Source organism: Magnolia sinica, chromosome 1 (genome assembly GCF_029962835.1).
Source record: "Magnolia sinica isolate HGM2019 chromosome 1, MsV1, whole genome shotgun sequence".
NCBI classification, from domain to species: domain Eukaryota; kingdom Viridiplantae; phylum Streptophyta; class Magnoliopsida; order Magnoliales; family Magnoliaceae; genus Magnolia; species Magnolia sinica.
In genome coordinates this window covers 118,850,970-118,873,895 of record NC_080573.1, presented here as the reverse complement: position 1 = coordinate 118,873,895, position 22,926 = coordinate 118,850,970, and the positions used below count along the sequence as shown (strand labels likewise).

General features: G+C 40.0%; 1 protein-coding gene across 3 annotated transcripts in view; it reads right to left on the bottom strand.

Moving 5' to 3' along the window:
• Positions 1-2,355: 2,355 nt before the first annotated feature.
• The window catches only part of LOC131255634 (protein ANTI-SILENCING 1-like), a 47,436-nt gene continuing 26,865 nt past the window's right edge, over positions 2,356-22,926 (bottom strand). For 2 of the 3 annotated variants that reach the window (XM_058256417.1, XM_058256402.1), the window contains 6 exons: positions 7,597-7,675; positions 7,290-7,380; positions 4,487-4,595; positions 3,960-4,076; positions 3,330-3,447; positions 2,356-2,866 (listed from right to left, as the gene is read on the bottom strand). In XM_058256417.1, coding sequence (XP_058112400.1) covers positions 3,397-3,447; positions 3,960-4,076; positions 4,487-4,595; positions 7,290-7,380; positions 7,597-7,675 — 447 coding nt within the window. In that variant the 3' untranslated portion in view covers positions 2,356-2,866; positions 3,330-3,396. The remainder of the gene's footprint in view (positions 2,867-3,329; positions 3,448-3,959; positions 4,077-4,486; positions 4,596-7,289; positions 7,381-7,596; positions 7,676-22,926) is intronic. The other variant, XM_058256409.1, reaches the window with a different exon arrangement.

Here is a 22,926-nt window from a genome sequence, read left to right as displayed (position 1 = left end):
AGTGCAGATTGTCTATGTTGAAGTCACAGGAAATTCCAGTGCCATCAAGTCTCATTGGTCCAAGTCATTTCCGATGATTGATTTCTCTCTCCCAAATAGATTGCATGCTAGACAACATGACTTTTAAAGGAGTTGTCCTATATTTTAGCTTGTTTGTTTATAAAAAAAGTTCTTTCCGATGCATAAGTACATATATAATTAATAAAATCATAGGTACAAAAAATAATACTCTATTGGACTATAATAGACTAATGTAATAATGAAAATATTAACATGTATCCACCCGGCCAACCCCGCTTGGGTTAAGTCCCAACCCAACGTTGGTTTGGATTGGGTTAGGGTTGAGGTATAGGAACATTGAGTTAGGCTATGATTGAGCACCGACCCAACCCGCCTGACTTTCAGCCCTAATGGATCAGCCTGGTCGAACCATTAAAGTTTGCAAAGATATATATATATATATATATATATATATATATATATATATATATATATAACTCAATTACCCTCCTTTTCTTTCTCATTTTCTCATTTTCCAAGCTCCAGCAGGTGCCGTATCTCTCTCATCTTCCAAGCTTCTTCCACACATAACCCCCGTCGAATTTCTAATCCGATGTGTATCTATGGCCAGCCAAGGCTAACGATGGAATCACCACCGTCTCTGAGGGAACGAAGGGTATAGATCCCATCTTACAACGCCTCAAATCTCTCAAAATTGTGAGTTATCATCTCATCCTTTTTATTCATCTTGCCTGGAAAATTCAAATACATTTCTGTCTATGATTCGGTTTCTTTTCTAGCATAAACATTTTGGGCCGGGGTCGGGCTGGATTCGGGCTGCAATGAACAATGCGGGACAGAGATTGTCTCGGCAATAACCCGTAGACACCCAGTCATACTTGTGTCAGATGTGAAAATCACTTCTTTTCAATCGTCCATCTATCTGCACACATGGCCCCCCAGATGCTGGCCGGCCCCATTTTGGGGCCAATCACATCCGCAGATTCACCAGATGAACTTTCTAAGATCTGGTGAAGGACATTCATGAAAAGAGGATCATCGCAGGACCTGTAAAACGTCCACGATATTCATGACCATCAGGTTTGTTTTTTTTTTTTGTGACACTTGGGAGGATTAAGCTCCTCCAATCAGTAAAATTTATCTACTTTTGCCGATCTACGATTTACTAACCGAATGAACTGTCCGATCATGGACCTCTCCGCCGGTGGGCCCCACATTATACGTGCATTGCCTCAAAAATCGGTTTGGTCCAGGCAACTTGCATTTAAGAGAGAGAGAGAGAGAGAGAGAGAGAGTAGCTATTTCCACATTTAAGACATGCATGTTACTCAACTGATATTACCAAAAGGGTCAGATTTCAGGCCACTGATAAATTGTGCACGTGGTATACATGTCATTCAAGCTAAACCCTCAAAACCATGGAGCCCACTTCAGATAGGTCATAACCCAAAATCAGATTTGACTAGACTAAGGTAACTTTTGATTGCTGGACATTTGTTTGTTGAACTTGGACCATTGACTACTGTTAATTTTAACTTCCCACAAAATTTCAGGACCCATTAGGACCTTCATTCCATGTAATTGGTTTATGATGCATCTGCAGTGGGTCTTACAATTTGGATGGTTTATTCGTAAGATGCATGCTCATGCACCATCACACTCACCACATCATCTTCTTCAGCAAATCCGACTTCACCAATCCAAATAGGAATTCTCATACCAGCAGTCAGCAGTCGGAGTTTAAATAACATGAATTAGCTAGCATCAATCAAAGCACCTGTAAATTTTTTAGGAGCCGTTCATCCAATCAATGATATATCGACACTGTATTCCAAAGAAGTAGACACGAATATTTGAGAAGAGAGGGAGCAATAGTTTTATTGATATCAACTTATTCTTACAATGCTTTGGAAAATAACTCACACATTGAAAATTTTGGAAGTAACAACTTTCTACATCTCCCTTTTATAGACTCTTTAAGTGAAGAATTCCCTCAACTGAGACACTGATTTCAAATCAATCTAATCTATACCTAAGATGGTAAAAGCCTAAAATAGTAAAAGCAAATATAGATAATCCTAATTACATCTCTAAATCAGCCCCATATCTTCAGTCACATAATTAAATCAACCCCATATCTTACAAAAAAATAGCAAATTACAATATTTGATTCGAAGTCCCAAATCTATAAATAAATCTGGCACAGGTTAGGCCCTATGATAGGCAGTGAGCCTACTTATTGTTGGGCCTTACAGTGGGCCTAGGTAGCTGTGAGCCTGCATCACTATTTACGTTTACTTCTGGCGAATTATCATAAGAAAAAACACATAAAAACACACCATAATGATTGTATACTGCATCGAGGTTCGAGTGTTTTGTAACTGAAGAAAACTGGAAATAAGTTCGCTAAGATGGCAGCCCTGCATATGACATTCTGATGTGGAGCTTGTTTGTTACACCCATCAGTATAATTTTCTCTTGCAATGTATCATCTCAACAAAAACCAAATTGGCTGTAGATGGATCAAATTTACAAATGGAATGAACACATTACAGACCCAATTGATACATATTTCAATTTCTAGAATTCTCAAAGATTTTGCAATACAAGCTATGCATGGTGAAAAAAAGAGCACAGCTTCCCATCAGGACTTGTACAAAACTTGGGCATGAAGCATAGAGATGGATTTCAAAGTCATCCCATGGCAAATCAATGTTAGGTGCAGGTCAGTGTGCCTATTCCATGTGAGTCTTCTGTATTTAAATCTGAAGAGTTGAAGGTAGACTGACATCAGTGGCAAATAACTAGTGGTGAAATGTATCTCTCTTTAGCTTCCTTTGAAAACCTATTCAGAATAGAAAGGCAGTGTCATGTTGTACTATAAATCTTGTATGAGATGATACTCTGAAAACATGGCTGGGTACATATACTAGAGCAACTGTCAACAGAAATCAAGAGAATAATAGATTTTTTTTTTTTGGAAACGTGAAGAGAATAATAGATCATGTGTTAAATGATCTTGTCTTCAGGTATCAAGTTTGTACAAGACAGGTTTGGTGACCCAAACAGCTGATCTGATGGGCCCCATTGTGGATGGCAAAGCCCCAGATGGAATTGCTCGTTGGGACAGCGAATAAAGAATATAGCAACCCTTCATGTTCAATAGACAAAAGGCCAAGAAGAACATCCAATCTAGGAGTTCTTTATGGCCTGGTCCATCTGAGCATCTGCCTTATCAGATAGATGGACTGGATCATCAGACTATGGCCCAACTTGTATGAACTGAAGCCCCAGGCCATGATACATACCTTGTATCTTGAGAACAATGAGAAGCCATGTGGCTTGACAAAAGGAGCTGACGCTTGCTGTCACTGCTTATTTGGTCTTCAGCTGCATTTTAAGTTCTTCCAATTCCACCCCTTGTTGCTACAAAAAGGGCAAACTCATTTCAATGGCAACAACAAAAGGAGCAGGAAATACTAGCCATGATAGCATAACACTGTCAGGAGTTGCTGTTAATTTAAAAAAAAACAGAGAGAACAAGGATTTCAATTAGGCTTCATTTCCCAGTTGGAACTGAACTGCAATACTTCAAAAAAAAAAAGAGGGTCATTTTAATCTGTAATGATGGCCTGCACTAAATTGCAAACCCCTGTGCTTCAAGTTGGACTTAATGATCTGAAATGCTATTTCAACGGTTAGCCCCACTGATGCAGGACAATTTGATCGTCCAATGGGAGACCAAGATTGGTCCCATCACAGGTTGATTGAAGATCAAGGCCATCACTTTGATCATTTCCATTTAGGGTGCATTGGTTGCACCAAACATCATAATCAGTCTAATTTGGTCCAAATTTTCATGATATTTGGTGCAACCAAACTTGAATTGAATTATTGCAATCCATTTTGATTGAGTATCCAAATTCAGCCTTAAGGACCTTATATAACTCTTTCCACCACATTTCTGATCTAGTTTGCATTAGCTTCCATCCCATCGCCATCTCATATTCAATCGTGTTGGGCTGAGAACAATGTGATGTCGACACTGCTTTTTGCTGGAAGACAAAAAAGGGTGAATGTAAGTTAAGAAATATTATGAACATGATTAATAGATGACAAAATGCTGGGATTCTGGACTGCACTATAGGAAGATCGTTAAAGAAGCTTGTCCCTGCTGCCCCACCAGGTGGTGATTCAGACCGTTCATCTAGGAGGACCCATCATGGATGTCCCTCATCCATAAAATGTGCTGAAATCTGGAGCATTATTTCTGAATCACCTTTATATGGATGGCAATGAGTTCTGACCAGTGAGATTCTTCATGGCAGCCCACCTACAGTGGGGTGGGGACTTCTAGGTGAGCACCATGATCACCATGTGATGGGGTTGAAGTGGCCATCCTCCCTAGCATCTCCCTGGCCACAGATAAGCTAGAAATGATTAAAAAAGAAAGTTGTATCTTCACCATTTCCCTTGGCAGCATTCGGAGTTTAACTTTGTCAATAGACAGGTGGCCAGGAAATGTTTGCAGTTTTCCTGGCACCCTTGGAGTTCCTCTGCTACCAACAAGAGGTCTGCAGATAAAACAAAGCCACCCAGTAGAGCTCATTTCAACCATGTTTTAACCAAAGATATGTCACTTCTAAGCAACACTACCATGAAACCTCCCTGTCCATTTTATGCACAAGGTAATTGAAAGGATTTTATAATTTCACGATATGAACCACACAGAGCAGATATTCATCTATCATTATTCAAGAAAGGGAAACAAAACATGTAATTTTATTGAAAACAATGGCAAAGGTAATACAGTAGAACATAATATGGTAATACAGTAGAACATAATATAAAGTATAGGGAGCTACTATTTACACGCATCCTGATTGATTTGCACAGGCCAATTTTCCATTTTGGGTTCTTGTATTTTAGGGAGCTATAATCTATTCCCAACCTATAGTAGTACTACTTGAAAACCCAAGATGGAAAATGGGTTTGCAAATCAATCAGGGTCGGTGACGGCATCAATTCCCAAATTCACTATTATTTTAGAAATATAAAACATATGTTGGTTAGAAAATTTCATGGTGGTATTCTTTTTTTCTCCGGTCCTCCATATGGAAATACATTCTCAACTTCCCTCTTTCCATTTTGTTTCTTCTACATCATTTCTCCCATCTTCCTTCAGACTCCCATACATTCTTAGATGTTCCTAGTCCAATTTCTAAGGATTAGGGTATCAAAGAAGGCATGCATACATCTTGTGCATAAAAACCCATGTACGACTGCCATAATATCCATGATAAATGGCTTATAGCACTGCTAGAGATGGAGATTAAGAAGCCATCAAGGATTGGTATTTTATCACTATATGACCTTTTAAAAAAAAGAAAACCTTCCACCAAGGTATTCCAAAGCAGTTACGTAATGGCCTTAATGGTAACAGTGGTAACTGTTATGCATTACGGGACTGTGATGGCTGTTACGAAAAAAAGAGAGCCTCTAACGGTCCGTTACAGGGCCGAAACATGCTGTATTATTTCAGAAAAAAAGAAAAAGAAAAATAGAAGCCTTAATGGCCATTATGGGGGCTGTAACAATGGAGGCCGTTACAGCCATCACTATCATTATAGGCCTTCCACCTACTTCAATTAAAAGAATCTTCAAAGTGACAGTTAACCTAATGAAGGCGATGTTTTTCTTAATCCTATCAAAACCAGCATCGAGCATGTCCTTCCAACTTTGTGCAAGGCCTTTAACACAATCTAGGTTACATTAGTTGGCCATCTCATGGCTTCTTTAAGGGGGGAAAAAAAGATGAAGAAGAAGTAGCAAACCATCAATTGCTGCAAAATTCAAGATGAGCCCAATGGTTTAGGATGAAACCGCAAGGTTGAATTTTCTACATCAAAATTATAATTTCACATATTGGTTGTAGATGATCACAACCTATAGCAACCAGATACGTAGACAAGGAATGAGGATACAGATTCCCACTTCCCAAAGTTCAGACACAGTTATGGCACAGGTATCCCAATCACGTCAAGCTATTCAACTTCAGTTTTATGATTTTATTTTACTTGATTTTTTAATTTCATTTTTTATTTTAAAATAAAATATTCAGATATGCCCAAGCTATATCGGTATGGATCTCAGTAAAAACCAATGGTGTGCCATATGCAACATGAGTACGCCGAGGAATTTAGAGGATTGGAGTATCATAAATCATCCATCATATTATTGTGAGAAGTGGGAGCTAGCTGTCCCCAAAGTTATGCTCCCAAAGCTTACGCAATACATTTCACTGTGTAGCACAATTGAAGAATTGAACTTAGACTTACTTGAACAAATGGGAGCAAGGGCGGGTACATCATGATTGGATTGACTTGATTTTTGGGACAATGATTTTCAGGAGGGGATATCATAAACACGACATTCCGGACCCATATGCGGTGCCAACATGGTAACTTAACATGTTGGCGGCAACATATGATCACTGTCTCCCCTGTGTGCATACATGACCCACCAAATGCTGGATTGTCGTCATTTCAAATGTGCACATCCAACTGATGAACTGCCTAAAATTTGGCACATGCATGTCAAGACTAGAGAAAAATGAGAACGATGTGAAGGCATGCTTGCAAAGAGAATCAGCACAGCGCCTTCACAAGATCTGAGATATTCATCAGGTGGGTCCCGGCATGAACATGCCTGGGCCAAATTTACACGTCTAATTGTTGAACCCTATTCACATTTAATGCTGACTCTTGCCAATATTTTCTGACCATAAGTTTTTTGGTGACACATGAGTGGATTAAGCTCCTCCAATCAGTGAAATTGGTCTACTTTTGCTGATCCACGATGTACCCACCAAATGAACTGTCCAGATCATGGACCTCTGCCAGAAAATACGATGCTCATCTGGTGGGCCCTATCATTGTACATGCCATGCATTAAAAATAAATGTGGTCCAGTCATCACACAGACAATGTGTATAAAAATTTTTAAAGGTGCAGAAGAAGAAGAGAGTAGATGGTTTCAAAAGGCTGGTCAACAGTCCATATTGAACATACAATTGTGCTAACGTATTGCGTAGAGTACAGAGGATATGCCTATCAAAATGGTGGATGTAAATATCAATTTCTATACAGAGTAAATGAGCAATTCTATATGAGCCTTCACCAAAATCTACCTATTAAAATGTTTTATCACATTAAAATTAGAACCTATATTGTTACAATGATAGAATGTAACAAATAAGGTTGACACACCTTCCATTTGGTAGCATCAGGCATTCTCTCTCTAACTTCCTGAGTGCCGTCTCTGCTGCTTCTCTTGACTTAAAAATAACAATAGCTTTACCTAAGAAACAAGGATCACTTGTCATACTTATCTGTATCAGGCAGACCAAATGGACAATTCAATTCAATGTTCGTCCTGCATTTCCTAATGAAGCTAAATTATTGAAAGCAAAATGATTTGTAAGATCCCATCATCCGTCTTGGTTCAAGAAACAATAACAAAATAGCATAAAACTTGATGAAATGACTAGCAGTCACGTGTTCAAAAGATATGTACCGGAATGTGGGCTAGAAAATGCAGTACGCGGTATCACCTTTGAATAGCATTCCTCCCTAAAACCTTGCCGAATTATATCCTGAAATATAAAGCATAACATACGTAAGTATGAAAAGTGTAAACTATGGAATAATTGCAACCACATGATATGGACCTACGTTCTACGTGAATGGACAGCATAAACTATCCAGAATCAAACAGTTATAGTTAGTTGATTTAGCTCCATATAAAGAAGCTTAAAAGGTGGAAACAACTATATCATGCATTCTCCCTAACCATTGTAAATGGAGTCTACGTCTATCAGCTCATGGTCCGAATAGAGTAATTCGCAGTTTGCAGACTAATGTCCCATCAACTGGCATGTATTGAAAAACAGTTATGCAATAGCCGTAATGGTGGGAGCCATTACGCAATATGGAGCTATAACAAAAAGGACCCGTCATGGCCATTACAGCCCGTACGGTTACGGCCATATTGCCAATTACTGCCATTGTTACTGTTATTGAAACCTTGGGTTAAACGGCACAAGCATTCGACCGAATGTCAGTTTCACAGATGAGACTGGATTAGTAGAAGTCTCGCATTTCATCACAGTAGATAAAGTGGAATTATCATGAAATTCAGGTCTTAAACGCCTGTATATTTTAAAACATTTTCCAAAGTGAGGACCTTGTTCTTGGTGGAAGATGAGGTTTACATCACAAGGCAACTTTTTTCTTTCTCCAATAGGGCAATAACTTATTACGATTGAATAAAAAATGCTAACCAAATTCAAATTTTTTGCATGAATCTTTTGCCAAACCATGTAACATGTAATGAAGATATAACATCCCCTCAAATGCTAAAGAAATTCTGACAATACAACAACTCATAAACCTCAAAACCAAACTCGAGTTGATTTCCAGACAAAATACACTGACTCAAAGATTTGGTTGAGTCTTCACAAGATTTGAGTCATTAATATATCACAAACTAAAAAAAATAGCAACATATATGACATATAGGAAGCCCTTTGATGTAGGACTGATGCATGAACTAAGTAATATGTGAGATCAAATAGCCGAATTAAGATATTTAACAAAAAAAACACAAATATTGCTATAATCATCACAAATATCATGAAAATCAAAAGAAAATTACGCATAATCCTAGCCTAAGCTACCAACATCGTAACACAAGATCATTAAATAAATAAATAAAAACTATGATCTAATGGATGTAGGAACATCCAATTAGCATAGGGTATAGTCTATTTCAAAATAAGAAACTTAATACAACCTAGGGTGAAAATTAGGGTTTGGGTAATTTGGTAAAGTAGGAAAATTAGGAATTTTAGGTTTAGGGTTATGGTTTCGGCGATGGAAGAAAAGGGTTTTGATACAATGATGGTGGGAAACCAAAAGGAGTAGGTGAGATTCACATGTGTGGCCATACGGTCACATGTGGTGTGGGAGGATGGGTTTAGGTTGGTTAGGGTTTGGATTGTGGATGAGTATGGGAAAGTAGGGTTTGGGAGAAGACGAAGATCTGGATGGAGATAATGAAGAACCTGAAGAAAATACCTGGATGGGGGAGAAAAAAGATGGCGTGGAGACAGATGGAGACCTCGCACCAATCTTCCTTCCAAATCGCATGGAAGTATTTTCAAATCGCATGAAGATGGAAGAAGAAAGCAAGAGCTTTTCTCTACTTCTTCTTCTTCTTTTTTTTAATCACCAAAATCCAATGAGAAAGGTCACACGCCCCGCCTCTTTTTATAAATCTAAGAAGTTTCAAAAATTACAATAATCCCTTTGTCTTGAGAATCTTAACGAAAATAGCCATATTCTAAATAAAATCAACCAAAACACTCATAATGTATCCAAATATTTTTTTAAAAAAAAAACTAAATCCTAAAAGATGATAAAGTCTAAAACTGATGTGGACGATCAACAATCAACGTTCCAATGGCCCGATCATGTAATCCATGCGATCCAATGGCCCGATCGTTATGTCCCTTCAATCCAATGGTTTGGATCACTCTATAAAGCAACACATGTGCATCTTCCCAGTGTTGGGTCTTCCAGATGCTCGCACATGCACATGGGGTCTTCAGCACGATTACAGGTACTTGCATAGCCAACAGGGAAATCGCTGCAACCCACATCCTCCTCTGATACGCATGTAAGGGCATACATGACGTTATGTCCTCATCACCCTTTCTTTATAAAAAGGGGTTTATCTCTTCCAAAAGAAACAATTCTTTTAATTTGCATTTCACAACCCAAACAATTCTTTTAATTTTTTACAAGTTTTTTTTAAAAAAAAAAAAAAAAACAACAAGGATCAGATGGTTAGCAGTAACAAATCATGGAGTGAGAGATAGAGCAAGACCAATGAGCACGCAAGAGAAGCTATGGTTGCAATAAAAGTTGGTACCACAGAGGTAATAGTTATTAAGGCTGAAGTCGCAGTCACATCAAGAGCCGCGATCGAGATGGAACTCGGATGGAGAGTTCGTCGTTGATTGGAGCAAGATCTCGAAGTAGGAGCGTTCCCAGTAGAAAGAGCCTAATGTTGATAAAGTACAGAATGTCCAACCATAGCTTTGAAGATGAAAGATCTCCTACACCCAAGCCTAATGGTGGTGAGGTCAATACAAATGGGGTTGGAGCAAGGTGGAGAAGACAAAGGAGTGGCCCCAGGATTAGTAAGGGAGGAGGTTGTGTGGGTTGGAGGGAAGGAGTTCTTACTAGAGGTCCCCCCTCTTCGTGGAGAATTCCCGAAGGAGTGATTGATGGTGAATTTCTCTTGGGTGTTAGAAAGTTTGGGATGGTGAGGGAGACGGCGATTCCAAGGATACGGGGTTCGACAATAATCTAAGGGTTTGCTTTCATCCAGATGGAGAGACTGGAGGAGGTGAAGCAGATGATTAAAGGTCCCAAAGGGAAGAGGTTCAAAAGTAGAGACATCGTTGTGCAGAGGGCCTGAGGTGGTTAATCAGTCTTGTGGTAAAAAGAAAAGGAGCAAGGAGAAGAGAGGGAACACAACAAAGAGGCGGCGACAAAGGAAGTAAGGACAGTTAAGGGTAGTGTGTGGGGGGAAGGCTGGGGTTGAGGGGATTATTTTTTACGGGGATGTTGTAGTGGCGACCATGCCAGACCAACCAGCTGAGCAATAGGAGAGTCCACGAATATCAATGGAAGCCCAATCGCCTCGACCTCAGAAGATGGCAACTGGATTTGGAAGGAGATGACGTTAGCGGATCCGTAGGTAAAGGTTTGTCTAGTGGTGCTGGAAAACGCATGGAAGGCGATGCGGTGGTCTTTGGTGGCGACATTAAAGGAGGGAGCCTCACTTCCCGACTTGGGGGCCTTGCTCGTTGACGATTGCGAGTTGGGGGAAGAGGATAGAATCCTTCGTCACCTGAGTAATTTAAAGGTATTTATCTCCCTACAATAGACTTAAAATGTTGAGAGCATAAACTTCATCAATGGTTTGTTTAAGGATGGTCCGGCCATTTCCATCTGCAAATGGGTTGACAAGTCAAAGTTTGGATGGGAGGATGTGTTTGGGACATGCCACTCGAGCTTTGGTTCACGAAGGCATTTGCAATTGTCAAATCTTGCATCGAGGTCATAGATGTGGATCAGGTGACCAAGGGTTGGGAGGAACTTAGAGCAACTAGGTCATAGATGTTGGATTATGCTGGTGGCAAGGTGTTCCGTAGCGGTAAAGGTGCCCACCATTAAGAATATGATAAATCGGTGTAACGGGCGATGCACCCATGTATCGGTCAATTTTTTATTTTTTGCTAAAAAAACTAGTAAAAACAAAAAATTATAAATATTCCAAATATCTATTCATTTATAAAATTGAACATGTTTATGGTAGTGTAACAGTCCAATCTTTGGTGAAAATGCTATATTGAGTTGTCTGATGGATTTATGAGCCTGACAACCTGGAATTGACTGCAACCCTTTTATATTTATTTTTTATTTTTTTACTATATATCAATATACATTTACTATAATGAATATAATACCAAAACATCTCATATTTGCAAATTTTACTATTAATTATAGTATTGGTGTATTATATACCCATAGATCTTAAGAAAAAATTAAAATCAAATTTGGGTAAATAGTGTTATTGATTTGGGACTAATTTAGGGGACCATTTGATGGTCCAAATCAGCCTCAAATTAATGCAATCTTTTGGCACTTATCCCACTAACGGATTGGTGGACATTTATTGGACAGTGAAGAATGAAACATATCGAATGGTCCTATTTCAAAAAACAAGTCTGCAAATTAACGGGGAAAATCAATCAAATAATTTATTTTTGGATCGTGCCTTGGTAACAATGGTCCCATAATGTAATTAATTAATTAATATGCCTCATGCACTATTTTAGGGCCATATACGTGGGGCCCACCTCAATGTATGTATTGTATATCCATGTCGTCCATCCATTTTACTAACTCATTTTATGGCATGGTCCAAAAATGAGGCAAATCCAGATCTTAGGTGGACCGCTAGTGGATGAGGCCCTAATTATGGGGCCCACCTCAATGTATATTTATATCCATGTCGTTAATCTGTTTTGCCAACTCATTTTAAGGCATGGTCCTAAAAATCAAGCTGATATAAATAACAGGTGGACCATAATGAGTGACGCCTTGAGTGTGAAGCCCACCTCGATGCACATGTTGAATATCTATGTCATCCATCCTTTTCACCAACTCATTTTTATGCGCACATCAGTGGTGCACCCTTTAGAGTGTACTTGAGGAGGCGGCGTCGCCGATAAAGTACCGGAGTGGAGGAGTTGATGTGGATGGACGTCGGGTCCATCGGACCCATTTTCTGACGTGCCATGAGTGCAAGAGCGGCATGACTGCACTCTTACCGCAAGCCCATGGGGCGGATTTCACACCCTGTTGTGCAGGTGTTTTTAGTTTTAGACATTTTTTGTTCTTTTTCTTGTTTTCAGGGGCTTTAGTGCAATTTTTTTTTTTGCTTTTTTCGTCTTTTTGTTATTTCCCTTGTTTCCAAGCGCTTCTTTACTTTTTCTATGACTTATATATACATTGTGGGAAACCCTATCTTATTATTATTGAATGAATAGAAATTTGTATGCTTTCTTCCTCTTTTACCAAAGACATTAGGGTTTTAGGATTGGCCCTTGGGTGTTGAGGATTCCACCCGGTTTCAGATTGTCATTCTTTCCAGATCCTCAAAGTGCAGGAAAATGTAAGAGTCAACCGTCTTTTTCTTTGATGCCCTAGAATTCGTACTCCCTCTCATCTCGAACCTATCTCTCTTCTTCATCCCTTTCGTTCCTCTCTGGATATACCCTTTTTGGTTTGAACGGAAAAGAAGGATGGCTAGTCAAGAGAATCGGATCCCAACTTGATTGTGGACTAGCTTATGCTAGATCTGCGATATCCTCATATCCCTATGTCCTCCATTTTTTTACTGTTTACATGATTCTATGCTAAGGGGCATGATCCTAATGGAACGCTTTCATCTCTGTGTTGAGATTTGTTTAATCAACGTGATTGATAACAGTTAGTTGCCTTATTTTATTATTTGAATTTCATGCATCTACGGTTAGGCCATTACATGTCCCTGCATCACATTTTAGGGCACGGTCCAAAAAATGAGAAAAATTCAAATCTCAAGTGGACTGCACGGTAGAGATTGAATTTCCACCACTAAAAGCTTCTTGAGACCAAAAGTTGTTTTGGATCAAGGCGCTATTTGTGTTTTCTCGTAATCCAAGTCCATGTGAACTTATCAACAAGTTCAGGCCTTCCCTATTGTGTGGCCTTCCCTACGGTGCTTCATTGTAGGGACCATGCTCTAAATTTTTTTACGGATGGCATGGATACAAAACACATAAATAACATGGATAACATGGGCCCCATGCACCTAAACAGTGCATGTGCACTAAGCGGTGTACATCGCAGAGTATTAAAAAAAGAGGTTTGAGTGCATGGTTGTTCCATTCATTTTTCAAGAAGAGAGAAGGGGGGGGAAGAAGGCGGCCATTGTATCAGCAGTATATGAAGAAGATGAGGAAGAAAACGAGGAAGAAAAAAAACCAGGCATGTTTTTCTTTTCTTTTAGGGTTATTGGGCGTAACGACTGTTACGGGGACCGTAACGGCCATTGCAGTTCTTTATTTCTGGACCTTGCCATTTCAGCACCGTATCGTGTAAAGGTAATCCATCGTTACCATTACATATCGATCGTTACATAACTGATTTTGCACCCCTTGGTTGGTGATCATCAAAAAGAGGGTCGTCGTTCGGGTCATGCTGGAACAACCTGATTGGACTTTGACCGCTTGGGCTACTTAGGCTAGGGATGATGGTCTCTGGCTAGCATCGAGTTGCTCCACAAGGGGAAGAACGAAGGAGTATGTGCAAGGTACTGCAGAATACTAGGTGATGGACGGGCTACGTGTCAGGCAAAGAATCGCTCACAAGAGGTTGTCAAGGCAACAACCCATTTGGTTGCAACGCAACTCTCAGAAGGACAGCTGCAGGACCTTCAAGAGACAATTGTCTCATCTCTCACCGGATGGTAGGGTTGCGACAAAAGCTATGATGACCATGCCAGGTGTCTGTTATAAGCCAAGAAGTGAAGCAGGGAGGCAGGTGGACTGGGCTACGTGGGACCTAGAGCCTAGATCAGGCTGCCATCGTGGTGAGGCAGGGGCAATAGGTGTCACCTATAGGATGTCAATTGTCAGGGTGGGGTTCTTTCTTTATTAACACATGTCATGGCCTGTGTGATTCCTAGTATGCGTGAGATTTCTCCAAGCTTTGGCACTTGTGTGGGGGATAACTTAATTCCTCATACGTGCGGGAGCCCCTCTTTTCTCTTGATATCTACTTCTTGTGTTCAACTTCCCCATTCTCACCCCTTAGTTCCCTATCTTTTGGTTCAGGCGAGATTGGTCTCCTTGGGCCTGCTCCATGTGAAGAGGGGTTCTCAATAGTAGATGGGTAGGATCAGGAAGACGGTGCTAGAGGCAACTCTCAAGCAGTGGTGTCATTCATGGGAGCCAAGACAACGATGGTGCCATACGTAGGTGTTGTTTCAAAGATGAGATTTGCGACCAGTGTAGAGGTGTCGCCCCCTTTCATGCGTTAGCTCGTTGAGAGAGAGAGAGAGAGAGCGAGGTGAGTACATTATTCTCAACAACAATGTCGGCACCTCATCTAGAACAAAGCTTTGAACGTAAGCTTTAAGGGTTCGGGGCAAGCGTTGGATAAGGGAGGCCATTAGCCATGTCGACAGATCAATTGTGGTGACGTTTGGCAACTGTGATGAGGATTACATTGGCCATTTTTAGTTTATTAAAGGGGGGCTTAGATGGTGAAGGCAAAAGAACAAATGACGGTGTTGAAGTCTTCAAAAGGTTGCAGGGAGCTAGCCAATCTTGGAGTCTCGTGGATCTCTAAGTCGGAACCCATTCCGAGAAGTACCGAGAAGGGCAAATGGGTTCATATGAAGCATCAATGGGGTTGTTAAGTTGGAACGTGAGGGGGTTGGGATGTTTGCGGAAGCAGCTCAAAGTTCAGGATGTTCGAGAGCGATTCAAGGGCCCAACTGATGGTTCTGCAGGAGAAAAAGCTCCAAGGTGGTGTTCAGTGTGGGGTGGTCGTAGCCAACATTGGGTGGTTTGTGATGTTGTTGGCTCACCAAGAGGTATTTTAGTGATTTGGGACTCATCCCTTTGGTCTAAGGAGGATTAGTGGGGAGGAACTTCTCAGTCGATGGTACTAAGAGATGTGGTGTCAACATTCAGCTGGTTATTCATTGCGGTATATAGGCCGAACCAGCCAAGGTTGAGGCCCTTATTTTGGGACGAGTTGGATTCAGTTCGCTTCGCACAAAGTGGTAGCTATTGTGGTGTGTAAAGGGAGATTACAATGTTGTTTGATTCATCTATGAAAAGTTGAATGGAAATTGAATTATACGAAGCATGAGAGACTTCTCTGACTATGTTGATAGGAATGAGCTTGTGGATATCCCAATGGGGAACGTCAGATTCACATGGTCAAATGGTTAGGAAGGGTTGTTATGTCTAAGATTGACAGATTCTTGGTTTCATCATCTTGGTGGAGTCCTTTCCATTGATAATGCAAAGAAGTCTTCCAAAGTCAATGTCCGATCATTGCCTAGTTCTTTTGGAAGTGGTCGACAACAATCAGGGCCATACACCCTTCCATTTTGAGCTGGCTTGGCTCGAGGTAGAGGGATTTTAGGAGTAAGTAACGAATTGGTGATCCTCAGTGAAGTGTGTGGTAGGCTTCAGTTTGTTCTAGAAGCTCAAGTTACTTAAGGAGAGGATTAATTTGGAAAAGAGAGGAGTTTGGTTAGAGTGACTTAGAAGTGGATAATATCCTTAGGGACATCTGCGAGTTGAACATTAGAGAATAAGAAGGGGCGTCTCTCGAAGGAAGATAAGAAACAAAGGGGCATGTCATCGCTAGAATATAGCGAGTGGCTAAAAGAGGAAGAAATTAAGTGGAGGTAGAGATATAGAGCTAGTTGGTCCAAGGAGGGAAACAAGAACATGAGTTGATTTGAGAAGTTTGGATGGGGAAGGAAGAAGAGAAAAGAGAGTTTTGAGAGAGAAGCACTTTTATATATTGAAGCCACAAGCTCGAACACACTTTTATTATATTACTAGAGAACACCCTTACATACTCTTGAAAATCACAACAAGACTGTGTACACAACACACCCACACACCAACATTATATAAGTACATTGTATTATCTTTCCATACTCCACTCAAGCTGGAGCATAAATGTCAATCATGATTCATGCCCAACTTGCCAGTAATGCGGAGAAGAGCATCTCAACTGAGATACTTGATGAGGACATCAGCTAATTGTTCCCCAGCACGAACGAAGGGAGTTGTAATCTCCTTGTTAGCCACCTTCTCCCGAATGAAGTGGCAATCAATCTCAATGTACTGTATGCGGTCATGAAACAACGAATTACTGGCAATGTGAATGGCAACTTGATTATCACAGTGCAAAGGAATGGGTTGGAAGGATTATAGCCAAGTTCTTGTCAGCGGGTTTGAAACCAAACAAGTTCACATGTTGCATGAGCAATTACCCTATACTTAGATTTGGTACAAGAGCGTACAACAACGGGCTGCTTCATACTCTTCCTGGTAATAATGTAACAACCCAAAAATTTTCACATACAAGTAGGTACATGAGTGCTTTCCCATGTATGTAAACGTGTATAATTTAACACTTAGATTTTTTCTTAGTAGAGTTGTGTAGATCAACGCACATGTACACACCCTTAAACTCACATACATGTTATACCATCACGTACCCGAGTGTTTATCAAACCAATCATTAAAACGACTCATCATCATTGGATTGAGATATTTGATCTTCCACCTCGATTATGGACCACACGATCATAGTAAAACAACTACGAGATCTTCATATCCGCTTGTACACACATCCAATCGAGAATCTAATCTATTCAACTTACTTGTCACCCTAGTATACCTATAGTTGAGATAACGATCTAATGATCCTACCCTCGCGTACATTATACATATACACCTATAATTTCAACCCTTAAATCACAAGATTCACCGTCCATCGGATTTCGCATCATATCCACTGGATGACCCACCCAAAAATCAAATGAAGACTATCATTACAATCCACGGATGATCCCCATCAAATCCATCGGTTTACTTTTCACTTCAGGCTATGTTTGAACCCATTTCCGGAGTTCCCAAATCCTTGAGAAGAATCCTACGCAATATACAATTGCACCATTGCCCAAAAAGAGTAAGATCTAACCCGATAGTTTGGAAAACCACCCATACACTCACACCTACACAACCTTAGCAGCATCATAATACACTTAATTCATAGTTTTAGGGCGATATGACTGTTAGATTTCGAGATGGACTATTGAATTTCGATAGTAACCACATAAATTCAAAGTCTGACAATAAAGCGCCAAATCGATTAACGAATGGCCTGCTAGACAGTGTGATTAATGGCCATACACCACGCCATCTCAAAGACTATCCCCACGTGTAACTCACCATGTGTGAAGGCAGGTGCGATGTGTAAGGCACGAAACCGGAACCTATTTCCAGTCAGCGCGCGAACACATCCAAAATGGAAATTGTTTCTTTTCCTCCTTTGTTCGCAGCCAAATTCAAGCGAGGATCCAAGAGGAGATTTGTTCGACTGGTCCTCACCATCCAAAGCCCCGATGCCAACCCAACAACAGCATCCTATCAACCATGAACGCATACCACGGAATCATCTTGGAACAAATCTTCTTCTTCGACCTCGTCACCTAAGAAAACATAGATGTAGCCTCATAAAACTTCAAGACCTTAAAGAATCCACACCACTGATGTTGTGGGACCCACCATTACTCCCACACCGCAAAACCAGTCGAACAAACCGGTTCAAACCTGCTCCTTCCGATTTTCAAGAAAACGTGTGGTAGGCACTCGAACCCTTCAAACGAACAAAGGACGACAGAGCTTCAATTCTACACATCTACGAGCTTCATAGCAACAATCCGAACCGTCCAACAGCGTCGGCTTGATGAAATTTATTCAGATCTTCAATCCGCCATTGGAGGACTTCATCTTCCTCACTAAACAAACATTCACCATGGAAACCACTACAACCTATGATCCAAGATTAGGTACGCTCATCATGTGGCCCACCTGATCGTTATGTCGTCGCCCATTGATGGCCAAAGATCTAGCTACAATCAAGGCATGTGTGAAAGCAACGATAAATCAATTTAGCGTTACAACCAGCCGCTAGAAGCTTCTTGCATAAGAACTAATTCGTGAAACCTACTTTGACTGAGATTCCGGAAGCCCTGAAACAATATGAAATCCCTCGTGATTAGAGATGGAAGCACCACGAAAAATGAACAAGAGAGATAAAGATAGAAGGAGAGAAAATGGGAGAGAGAAATGAGAGAGAGAATCGAGTTTATCGAGTTAGGACTTATTGACTCGTTTGGTCTTTGTTGAATCAAGTCTTGCCGAGTCCAGCATCCTTGTTGGACATAGATTGAAGGAAAGAAAGAGAAAGAAGAAGAAAGAAAGAAGTAGAAAAGAAGACGATTCGAACGAATCAAGTCAACTCAACCGAGTCAACTCATTGGATTCTCCACGAATCGAGCTGAGTTTAGGGGTTGAATCAATTAGCCAATGACAATATACGAGGTATCAAGTATGTTGCGTAATTTAGTTTGTATCTCAATTTAAAGTGTAGAGATAAATAGCTTTTCCTTTTAGATTCAATTGATTCATTGCACCAACTCATTAAACGCTTGTTGGTTCTATGTTGGGTTTGAATCAGGTTCGGGTCCAGCACCACTAGAAGCTCTAGAAATCAGTTAGGAATCGACAACCGGAGTTGCGCGTGGAAGTCGCAACCTAGTCACATCAAGTCGGGGCAAATTAGAATCCATTTCGCGTCAAACAGGTGAGTAATCTTCTACTTTGTTTAATTTCATTTGAATCCTTTCCATCTATTCAAGTTCTTGCATTCCTCTCCTTTGTTAGACTTGTGAGTGATTCTCTAACTTGTTTGATTTTCATTAGGTTTTGATTTAACGTCTTATATTCTATCGTAGAATCTTCTAGTTTTCTCAAATTTCCCCATTTCTTCCTTTCGTTATAAGTTTGTGATCCTTGGTATGGGATCTTTCCTACTCTTAAATTAAGTATTGTGTGTATTCATAACATCCCTCTATTTGTTTGAGTTTGCCCTCTTGCATTAGTGTTTAACCCTCTTGCATTGAGTATGCCCCTTGTCGCTTTAAACATGTCTACATGAATGGGAATAGCCATTTTCTTCAATAGGCCTTTTCTTTCCATATGGCTTTGTAGGTTTCCGCATCAACTACGCATCCTTCAAGCACTACGACTTGATGTATTCTTTTGTATTTATAGCTCGTTGACAATAACCCTTCTGGCGTATTCCTCTAAATCTTAATCTACAAAGTTGTATCTTCCTAAATTCATCCTCAACACTTATACCATGCTTGAATTATGAACAGATTCTCTCATGCATACCCTATATTGCATTGTTGATTCTTATGTTTACATGCATCATGAATGCGAATGCATAAATCTGTATGCTTGAGAATGCTTGATTATTTTATTGCTTCCCCTATCATGGAACGCATTGAATATATATTGATTGATTGGTGGGCGATATTGAGAGGGGGTTCCCTTCGTCGAGATAATTGATTGGTGAGCGATATTAAGAGGGGGTTCCCTTGGCCTTTATGGCAAGGATGATTGTTTGGTGGGCGATATCGAGATGGAGTTCCCTTGGAGATCATACCCAGGATGACTTACATAGCATGCATTGAATAACTTATGCATCATGACATCATACACATTTTGCAAATCTAGTATCATGGCATTACATCTCGTAATATGTCCCACTTGTCTCCATCGTATCTATTTCAAATTCATGCCACCCTTAAACTTTACCATGATTTGTGCCTTCATTGTGAATATTCTATCTCGACAATTTATCTTGTTATATGTTAAGCTGTGCTTTTCCTTTCCAATCTCGAGTCTATATCAAACTCATGGTGGAAATGATCTCACTGGGCTTCTAGTTCACCAAATAAACAATACTTGAGATTTATAAGATGAGAGAGAAGCTGAAGGTGAAGAATACTTCGATGGCTACTTCCATTAGACTTGAGTATTTAGTTTATTTTTATTTTGAAAACGTGTAATGAAAGAGTGATGAGAGGAATTGAGTAGTAGTTGTTGATACGGATTTTAGATCTTTGGAGTGTAATTTAAAGTTTAAATTTCAATTATTATGTTTTGGATGATTTAATTATGATATGGTTTGGACGAATAATGATTTGAATAAGAATGTGGATGAATGAATGTGTAAAACCTACTTCACACCTTGGAACTCAGGATTTGGGCCTCCATACTCAAGTTCTGAATTTCGAGGCGTGACAAATAAGATTGCCACCAACGAACGTACAACATCCAAGCGAAGACCGTCGATCATATAGACTTCCAGCACAGTCAACATCGAAGTAACCCGAAAGGTGAAGATGATCATACTGCTGAAAAAGCAAACCTTTACCCGATGCGGACTTGAGGTATCGAAGGATAAGCTACACAGCCGTCAAATGCGTGGTACGAAGTGTATGCATGAATTACTAACAACGCCCACAACACAAGAAAGATCCGGCCAAGTAATAATGAAATAAATAAGTCAACAAACCAACCGACAACATATCCCTAGATTAAAGAGGAAAGAGCACTATCATCAGGATTGAGTTTCATGGTAGTATCCATAGGTAGTGGCAGGCTTGCATCCTAACATCCCTGTCGCTGAGAGCAAATCAAGGGCATATTTTCTTTAAGAGAGCACCACTCCCGACTTCGATCAAACAACTTCGATATCCAAGAAATACCGAAAAGCCCCTGGGTCTTTGATCTCAAATAAAGTGTTGAGAAAATATTTAACAACCATCATTCCCTCGATATCATCTCCAGACAAAACAATGTCATCCACCATAGACAATAAGTATTATAACTCCAATGAGTCGACGGCAAATGAATAGAGGATGATCAGCTTGGCTACGAATAAATCCAAAGTCCAGAAAAGCACGACTGAACTTATCAAACCAGGCATGTAGAGATTGTTTGAGACCATGAATCGTGAGAACCGTGAAACATGAAAAAACCTAGGGGTTAGTCCATATTGACCTCCTCAACAAGATCACCATATAAGAAGGTAATTTTCACATCTAGCTGAAATAAGGGCCAAATCAAATTTACAGCCATAGAGACAACCACACGAACAACATTAAGTTTTGTCACTAGAGATAATGTCTTAAAGGAGTCCACATCATATGTTTGAGTAAAACCTTTACGACCAATTGTGCCTTGTGACAGTTGACGGAACCATCTGGGCGATACTTGTTGGTGTAAACCCATCAGCATCCAACAATTTGTTTTTAGACATGTATAGAAACCAACTCCTAGGTATTGTCTTCTCCAGTGCCTACATTTCTTCTATCATAGCATTACTTCAGTCATGGCTACTCATGGCTTCCTTCAAACTATGCAAGGTAGCAGAAGAGGATATGGAAGCTGCAAAAGACTTGAATGAAGGTGAAAATTTGTGATAGTAAACAGAATTACTAACGGGATGCTTTGTGCATGAGAGGGAAGGTTTACGTAAGGCGATGGGAAGATCGTCATGTAGTTGAGAGGAGTGTTCAAAATATCGGTATCACGCAATGTATCGCAACCTTGGGATAGAGATACGTGTCGGTTATCGCATGGGATATATCGTTTGCATCGCCTAATTTATCGCATTTTTTGGGAAACATGGGGAAACATTGAGAAAATGGCTGAATTTTTCAATGAAATTTCAGGGATTATTAAAAAAGACCTTAATACACACTTTCAAATAAAAAAAATCTCAAAAAAAAAGTGTACATAATAGGTTTCATTTGTATAGGGTCCTTAGCTATACGTTATCTGATTGAACTAATGCAACTATATTCAAATATGATGCATAATATTTATAAATGTGTGTAATATGCATCCATGCCGTCCATCTGTTTTTCCAAATCATTTTAGGGCATTATCTAAAAAATGAAGCAAATCCAATTATCAGGTGGACCACACCATAAGAAACAGCAGTGATTGACTGTCCTACCATTAAACACTTCTTCAGGCGCACCTTAATGTTTCAGTAGTGTTTATCAACCATCCAATTTGTTGATTAGGTCACATGAGCCTAGATGAAGGGAAAAAACAAATTTCAGCTTGATCCAAAACTTTTGTACCCCATTAACGGTCAATCACCACTTATTCTTATGGTCCACCTAATAATTGAATTTGCTTCATTTTTGGAATAATGCCCTAAAATGATATGGAAAAATTGATGGATAGCATGGATACATAATACATACATCAAGGTGGGCCCCATGGTAACCACACAGTAAGGGCCACACCACAGTCTTGGGTGAATCTTTCCCTAGTTTTCCCTCTCATATGGATGCCTTGAGTTTTGGATCCACTTTATTTTTTATCTCATGTCGTAAAATGATATGGAAAAACGGATGGATGGAGTGGATTTCCCACAAACATCATGGTGGGCCCCACCTAGCATCCCAATGCTTGAACTTCCTGCGAAAGGCTTTGCCAGGAAATACGCATACAGGTCTCAAGCAACGTAGAACCAGCAAAGTGGGTGGGACCTTGACAGTAGGGCCCACCTTGATGCATGCATGGTATATCCACAT